The sequence below is a fragment of the Urtica dioica genome, chromosome 5, assembly GCF_054948205.1.
Source record: "Urtica dioica subsp. dioica isolate 48M chromosome 5, U.dioica_male_clone48M_v1_H2, whole genome shotgun sequence".
NCBI lineage: Eukaryota > Viridiplantae > Streptophyta > Magnoliopsida > Rosales > Urticaceae > Urtica > Urtica dioica.
Genome location: NC_142760.1, coordinates 4,494,602 through 4,503,429, shown reverse-complemented (window position 1 = coordinate 4,503,429; position 8,828 = coordinate 4,494,602). Strand labels below are relative to the sequence as shown.

Sequence of the window (8,828 nt, the reverse complement as noted above, 5' to 3'; positions counted from 1 at the left end):
AATAAGAGATTTAATTCAATTATTTATGATATATAGCTAAATTACAAAATATAAATAATATGTATGATCTCTTTTAAGGTGAGACTTCTTCTTACTAAATAACCTTTTAGTTTTCAGCGCTATTCTTAGTATTATATATTCATCCTAAAATTAGAAGGTTTGATATGGGTAATTTAACATTATAGAACGGCTAGTTATCCAAAATCAAGAGTTTTAAAGATTGATCAGATAAAAAAATGTGATACAAGGAAAAAAAACCCTGAAAGTGATGTACATAGATAGCATATTTTTCACATATAGATAAAAGCATATTTGAGGACGTAATCATTAGTTGCATGGTTATGTAATTATTTACATATAAGGCATGTTTATGGAATCCAGCTGTTAACATCTTAGACCCTAATTACTCATCCCCACACGCCAACACCCACCAACTCCATTGTTGTGATTACCAAACAACTTTGGAAGACCGCTTTGTTGTACAAAAATTTCAAAGCAGGCTCAAATTTTCTTCATGCATTTAATTCCTCACGTAGTATAAATATACATCGATAATCTCTTCTTTTTATTACCAAAAAAAAAAGATATGGCTGCTTCTAAGAGCTTTGCTTTTCTTGTGGCGTACGCAAGCTTGTTGGCACTCGTTTCATTCGCCGGAAACTTGAACCAAGAGTTTGACATAACTTGGGGAGACGGACGTGGAAAGATCGATAATAACGGTCAAGTTCTCACGCTTTCCATGGACAAAGCTTCCGGGTCTGGGTTTCAGTCGAAGAATCAATATTTATATGGAATGATCAATATGCAAATCAAGCTTGTTCCCAATAACTCTGCAGGGACTGTTACAGCTTATTATGTAAGTTAGTTAACCTTTTATTTTTCTTACGTGAGTTAATTCTCTAAACATATTCTATCCGTTTATCGGTCACGTTTATTTTTCGTTGAATAATGCAACGGGATATCAGCCAGATGTTATGATTCCTAGATATTGGTTGGTTGATTAATTTATATATGACTAAAATCAAGTAAAACAAAAAATCTAGACCTAGGGAATATAAAATATTTGAATTTTCGTTACTAAAGTAATAAATTTGTATAATTTCACCAAAAAATTATTGATTTTTTAATTATACAATTGGAATTAAAATTGAATAACATTATTGAATGGAATAGTATGAAATATACGTGTAATGTTCACCTATTTATCATACATGTTTATTCGTATATCGAGTATATAAAACGGCTAGCAAACGAAAAAAAAAAAAATCATTTCTGACAAATCGTAGATATTTTTATTTTTAATTTTTGCAGCTGCGATCAGAGGGATCAACGTGGGACGAGATCGATTTTGAGTTTTTGGGAAACCTGAGTGGTGATCCGTACATCGTTCACACAAACGTGTTCAGTGAAGGAAAAGGCAACAAAGAACAACAGTTTTACGTATGGTTCGACCCAACTTCAGAGTTCCACACATACTCTTTTCTCTGGAACCCAAACCATATTGTGTAAGCTGTTACGGTGACGTGTTATCATATTGCGTGTTGAACTTTCTGAAAAACTCAGATTTTGAAAAGGAAAAACAAATTTGGACATGGAAAGTAACTTGCAGAACATTATTATCATCACCTAATCAGACAAAGTGAAAATCATCACTTAAACTACATGATGGGATTTATTAGATTCCTACTCATAACTCTATCATGATTGAATCTACTAGCTTCTATTTAAACTTTGGTTGGGGTTTACACAATCAGAAAAGTTGCAATGATTCATTTACCGGTTAGATACACGATCTAGTTAAAAAAACGATAAAACATAAGTTTTGGTGCATAATTTGGGTAGAATGTTATAGTAGATAATTAATTCTGTTGATAAATTTCGTAATTATATATCATGCTTTACAAAAATTACTAATATAAAATGAGCGTTTCTAGTAAAGAATCCCACACAAAAACTATGGCCATTTTAACAATAATGCACTGTCTTCTTAGCAAGCTGGAAAGCTGATTATCTTTAACTTCAAGAATATTACTTACAATTTTACTAAAAAAAGAATATTACTTATAAAAACTACACTCTTGATGCTAGGATAATATTTTCAGAAGCTCGGTAATTTCCTATACTTAAGAGGATTTCCGCCCATACAAGTATCTTTTGGGTTGATCTTATAGAATTTTCACAAAACATTATTTTATTTATTATATATATGTGTGTGTGTATATATATATATATATATATATATATATATATATATATATATATATATATAAAATTCGCCTCCGTGGCCGAAAGTTAAAAAAATATGTTTTCGGCAAAAAATGTAACATAGGCTTGGAAAATATGAAAAACTGTAGTAAAACAGATAAAATTGTGTGGTAATCAAAGCAGTAAATTTTGGGAAGAATTAACAAAATTTTATGAAACTATCAGCTACGTATTTTTGCGCGCGCGTGCACAAAAAAAATAAAAAATTTCAAGTTATTGATCTCGGGTTTTTTTGTTGTCAGGTTTTACATAGATGGAAGGCCCATAAGAGAGTTCAAAAACATGGAATCGATCGGCGTTACGTACCCAAAGAACAACCCGATGAGGATCTATTCAAGCCTTTGGGACGGCGAAGATTGGGCAACGAGAGGCGGTCTTGTCAAGACAGATTGGACCAAAGCCCCTTTCACTGCTTCCTACAGAGCCTTCGATGCGGACGAAGCTTGTGTCTTTTCTTCGGGTTCATCTTCTTGCGGCGCGAACTCCAGCTCTTTCTTGGACTCTAAGGAATTGGACTCGGCTAGCCAGGCAAGGCTCAAATCAGTTCAGGAGAAGTACATGATTTACAATTACTGCTCAGACACTAAGAGATTTCCAAAAGGTCTCCCTATAGAATGTACTACAAATTGAGACTCATATCTATTAAGGGTTAAATCCATATATATATATGGCCGGCTTAAGGAAAAATAATAAAATTGGGCTTGTTTGATCTTTGTTCTCGAACGGTTTAAACCTGACAAACATAATAAAATCAGCACAAACAACCAGGCTGACTCAAATTATTTAAATTGAGCTTAATAAGCTATTGTACATTTTTCTGAGATTTTAATAATTTCACAAGCGTATAATTATTTCTGAAGTTAAAATTTATCTATTATTATGTTTAAAGTGTATTACGAATGAGTTAGCTTAAGTGAGGAGTACGTCCAGTCCACTCATACCAATTTGAGGTTGTGGATTCGAGCACTACGAAGACACGTAATTTCCTAAAAAAAAAAAGTGTTATTTCAAAATTGAATAAAAGACATGGTGTTGATGATGAAAATTCATCCCCCAAACTCTTAAAACTTGATGTTTTCCCCTCAATGTTGGTTTTGATCTCACTGACGTCCTTCCATCTAATATTTAGTCAGTTAAATTAGCACGCGGCTCTCACGTGACGTACGAGAGAAGAGCGTTATGGGAGATTCAAATTTCTTCTTGACTATGAGAAATAAAAAAAATAAGAAAAATCGATTCCAGAGAGCATTTAAAAAAATAAGAATTAATGACATTTTTAGTCCCTGAACTATGTCGTGTGTAACAAGTTGGTCCTTCGGCGAAAAAAGCTGTAGGATCGATACCTGATGAATGTGAGAAAATCACATTTGGTCATTCTGTCTAATTAATCGTCTATTTAGACGAAATTTGTTGACGTGGCTTGATCGATTAGTGGAGTTGCGATTTTGCCCCTGTTTTAATGGTAATATGGTCGTCCCAAATCGAGAAAATCAAATCCCGCTATCTTCCCCTCTGTTTCTCACTGCTCGACCACGCCATAACCACCGCGCCGTCTCTCTGCTCCGACTCACCCTCTCTTTTTCTCGCCTCTCACTCTCCTTCTCTAGTTCGCTCTTTCTCTCTTTCCTGTGCGACTGAGATTGAGCCACCGCCTATCTCCGTCAAACGCGAGATCGGAGAGCACCGCCGTCGTTCTTTTCCTCGAGCGACTGTCCTCAGCCATCGAGCTCCACCGGACGTTGAGCGCACGCCCCTGACACGGGTCCTGCGCTACCACCGAGTTCGGCGTGTGTACGACGGCCGAGAGAGGATAAGCGCCGCCACCGGACAGGGAGGACTGCCGGAGAAGAACCAGGACCGCTGTCGATTTGGTGGAGGTAAGGAATTGAGTTTGATTCCTCCCATTTCCTATGAAATCGGTTGGGTTCGTCTAAGGTTTTAATTTTTTATTGGGTTCTTCTCGGCCGTGTATTCCAGAAGCTCCGGCGAGCATTTCTGGCGTGAAATTGGCGAGGAAGATAGACGATTTCTAGCCGAAATTGTCCTAGCCCAAAAAAAATCAATTCTGATTTCTAGGGTTTGAGTTTGTGATTTGGGGGTTTCGGTTTCATGAGGTTCAATGATGAAGTTGATGACGTTTTGAGCTGAATTCTATGTCTGTGATGTTGTTTATTATGCTCGTTGACTCTGTTTAGGTGATGATATTTCTGTTGGTGTTGCCTCTGTTTGGCCGATAAGTTATTCTAGTTGTGTTGCCTCTGAATGATTATGTTGCTTGTGTTGTTGATTATCTGACATTGTTGGTTACATGTAATCGATTGAAATATGAAATTACTTAACTATCCTAATCGATCAAGCCACATCAGCAAATTTCTGTCTAAATAGACGATTAATTAGACAGAAGGATCAAACGTGATTTTCTCACATTCACCAGGTATCGATCCTATAGCTTTTTTCGCCGAAGGACCAACTAGTTACACACGACATAGTTCAGGGACTAAAAATGTCATTAATTCAAAAAATAAACACTAAAAACCCAACTACCTAGAATGGCAAAATCCGATGGGGAGTTCCTGGAGAGGTTCCGACGTAGTTGTCTCCGTGATTGAATAAGAGAACTTTTGCTTCCACATCGAAATCCAAGGAAAAGTCTGTATCGAAATCGCTGCCAAAGAGACAATCCATGACGAAGAAAAAATCAACTCCAACAAAAGCTTTTGCGCATCGTCCTATAGAGAAGACATTTTTAAGTATGTCAATACAAACAAAACTTGTAAACATGTATAAATAGGGTTTTGATTTTGGGACCACACATTAAAGTATCTGTATTTTGTTTGTTTATTTTATTTTCCCCTCTGTGTTGTTTATTTGCTGTCGATAAATTTGAAGTACCGTGGGTCCTGTTTGTATAACATTATTCATGTGCTTAGGTGTTGGTTGGTTGTTGGGCATTAAAAGGTAACTGATATTGTTTTTTTAAATTTGTGCAAATGCTTTTCTCAACTACTTTCTACTCAATCGTGTATGAGTCTGGTGGTTGCAAATACGTCGGTGGGGATGTAGCTCACCTTGTACTAAATTGCATTTTGAAGAAGAGTCTACGATATGCTCAGGGCCCAGTATAATACTTGAGGGATCAAGCGAGTAAGAAGTTCGTGTATGTTGTTGACGACAAGACTTTGCTAGAATTCATGGCAGCCACACTGAGAACAAAGTGGTACATCGATGTTTTCTGTGATCACCCCATGAATATATGGCCTAGTGTGGTTATTGATAATGACATGCAGATTGTCGTGGTTCCACAGGATGTTGAGGATGAAGTACATGTCGATGATCACCCTCAGAACAGGGAAAAGCAAACACAAGATGCAAAATACGTTCTTGATTCAGGTGAGCTTAAACAACAAGAACAAAATGAGTTCATGGTAGAGCTGGCTATGCAAACAGAAGATGAAAACTTTGACAAGCTTGGTGAGCAAGCTACAAAAGAAGAAGTTGATATAGTTACAGAAGATCAACCTAAGATAGCTACAGAAGATCAACCTGATCTGGAAGAGCACCTTGATGCAGAAGAGCATGTTGATCCAGAAGAGCACGTTGATCTAGAAGAGCACGCTGATCCAGAAAAGCAAGCTGATTGAAAACAGCACGTTGATCCATAAGAGCAAGTTGATCAAGAATAAGATGTGTATCAAGAATTTGGGTTTGAGTTCAGTGACGATGTGCACGTTGCCAACGAAGCTGTTGATATTGGTCTGTAAGGCTTACGTGATAAAGGGAAAGCTTTTTGAGCGATACAAGCAGTGATTACGACATCGATGCATACATGGTGTGGAATACAAGTCATCAGAAGAAGAAGAACCAGACATTGCTGCAAGTTCAAGTCCTAATAAGATTAGAGACTACAAAAATCTGAATAAGGACTCTCACCACCTTCACGGAGTTAAAGATGCAGATAGGAACAATCCAAGCTTCAAGTTGGGACTTGTCTTCAAAACCGCAAGTATGTTCAAAGATGCCATAAGAGAATATGCAATCAGAGCCAGTTAAGATATCCACTTAAAGAAAACAATCCAAATTGTGTTCGCCCATTATGCAAAGACCTTAAATGCAAATGGAAATGTTTTCATGTCATTGTTGGGCAACACTGGTACGTGTTGGAATTGATCTAGGCTTTAAGAAAAAGATTAAACGCTTCGGGAAGCGGCGGAATTTTAAAAAATTTATTTTCAAGTAAAAACAGTTTTTACTAACCTAGACAAAGAAGCAAGTACATGTAATTAAAAACCAATATGAGCTAAGAGTTCACTAACCTTTCTTGAAGCTTGAACTTTGAAGAAGCTTTTGGAAAGTTTGCAACGCTCGTCTCCCCTCGCAGCACGTCTCTCTTCCTTTCCTCGGCACCTCGAGCAACCACGAAAGTTTCTATCACTAAATCACTCGAAATAAAGGAATTAGTGAGTGGGCACTTTTAAACACTACGACTTAAGAACAAGTCTTGAAGTCGCAGAGCTAAACACTAGGTCGAGTGAGGACCTAGGTGCCAAGACAAGAAAAAATCGAAAATAAACTAGAGAGAGAGAGAGAGGATTTCGGCCACAAGTTCTAGAGAGAGAGTCTCTCAAATCTCTTAAACTTGGATGAATGAAATGTGAGGAAATGAGGCTCCTATTTATAGGAGAGGTCTCACCTTCAATAAGGTAGGTTCCTCTTCTATAGAATATCACATATTCATGAGCTAATTTCCCTATTTCCTACTTGAGACACACGGCCAAAACAAGTCTTCTAGAAGCCTTGATTTGTTTCCTATTTTGTTCAAGGCTTGCCTTTTCTCTCAACATGGCCGATTCCTTATGCATCCCATATGCAAAATTTGTTTCCTCTTTTTCTTTTGGCAAGTATCTAAATACATTTATGCACAAAATAAACTCTCTTTCCTTAGGTATGTTGGGCGCCCAACATGTCTCTAGAAGGAGCTTCTAGAAGCTTCTTCATTTATTCATGAGAACATGAAAAAGGCCCATTAAGAATTTTCAATAAAACTCTTATGAAATGAAATTAATTCACGAGGCCCAATGATCAAGTCATGGCCGAGTGACATTAAGTCATCAAATGAACTTGTCAAAATTTATTGACATTCATTTCATCCTTTGTCTCAAAAGACAAAAATACCCTTTTGACTATTTTCGTTCTTGTTTTGACTTAGCTTCCAGTTTAACTATTCCTATCGATGTGATTCGTGACAGTGACCTCATGGACCCAAATGAACAAAGCTTGAGCTAAACACTTGGACTCAAAAGTTCACAAACCTTTTCCAAGTTTAGCTTAATGCCAACTGACTCCACTGAAGAGCTGACACTGAAAATCTCTCGGTTCAAATGAATTTATTTTCTACTCAAGAATTCGACCTAATTATGATGAGCGGATCCACTGAATATTATCTATGTTTACCCTTCATGAATGTCATCAGCTAGTCGGGATTTACTAAATTACCATTTTACCCTTCTAGCTGTTATTTCCTCAACTCCTTTGTCGCTTGTGAATAAGTTAGAAACAATGTATTGACGAGGAGCTAACAAGTCACATTGTTTCATCCAAAAGAGTCAGGACTCAATTTGGACACTGGCCAGTTCATTTATTCACACTCCAAGGAACAAAGCATGAGGTGACATACATTGCATTTCAGCAATCTTGTACATGAATTCCATATCTATGAGAACTTCACAAAGTTACTCATGACATACTCACAACTTAGTACTTCACCAATAGGCCTTGTTCGGAATCACATAGTGAGTCCGAACTTTGACTTTCTCAAATGAGAATACTAAGGTGTGAAATGGCATGTCTCATTTCAGGATTAAGGTAAGCATGATGCAATTCATACATAGTGACTTTGAGACACAAGAGGTTAAATGGTTTGTTCTTATATTGTCTCTAGAAGTGCACTGGTCAATTCAGTACCTTCGGAAGATACCTAGAAGAACTATAGAGTCCCCAACTCTCAATGCCTCATAACCAGACATCATAGATTCTTCTAACAATCATACTGAGGTCAATAGTCCTTTGACCCTAAGATTGCGAATATATCGTTTTAAGCAAACTACGAAGAGTTTGTTCATGCAAATCTACATTTGTCTCTTCGTAAGTTGTTAAGTTTGTTTATGGACTAAAAGACTAAGGTTTTATCATAAAGCTTCAAACAAAGAAAGAATGAATGAACGTTTCAACTTTATTAATGAATGAATAGGCAATTACAAGCAAGAGTCTTCATGAGACTTTATTACATCAAATGTACAAAATAAAGACTACAACTCTTCTTGTGGGCACCATTGACAACAGTACGTTCATTATTAAAATGAATAAGTTTGAACATACTTGTGCCAGGGTTAATCGTAACTAGTTCGCCACGTCAAAGTGGTTTTCTGCAACAGCTCAAAGATAGTATGTCGTCGTTGGCCGCATATTTCATGAATCGAGTCTAAAAGGACTATGTCGTTGACTGTTCGCTTGTGAAGGCTTACATGGCTAAAAAGCTTTTTGCACAAGTTATTGAAGATTCTTAT

The 8,828-nt window shown here is 36.8% G+C and overlaps 1 protein-coding gene across 1 annotated transcript; it reads left to right on the top strand.

Moving 5' to 3' along the window:
• The first annotated feature begins 579 nt into the window (after positions 1-579).
• LOC149394929 (putative xyloglucan endotransglucosylase/hydrolase protein 23) lies at positions 580-2,984 on the top strand. The gene is made up of 3 exons (XM_089614872.1): positions 580-856; positions 1,312-1,505; positions 2,508-2,984. The coding sequence occupies exons 1-3, from the start codon at positions 587-589 to the stop codon at positions 2,893-2,895; spliced, it is 852 nt and encodes a 283-aa protein (XP_089470998.1). The 5' UTR covers positions 580-586; the 3' UTR covers positions 2,896-2,984.
• Positions 2,985-8,828: the final 5,844 nt, after the last annotated feature.

Bases quoted from the DNA above. Each gene is read 5' to 3' on its own strand.
- LOC149394929 (XM_089614872.1), top strand. From the start codon at position 587: ATGGCTGCTTCTAAGAGCTTTGCTTTTCTTGTGGCGTACGCAAGCTTG. The intron at 857-1,311 runs GTAAGTTAGTTA...TAATTTTTGCAG, and splicing joins GGACTGTTACAGCTTATTAT to CTGCGATCAGAGGGATCAAC. The intron at 1,506-2,507 runs GTAAGCTGTTAC...TTTTGTTGTCAG, and splicing joins TGGAACCCAAACCATATTGT to GTTTTACATAGATGGAAGGC.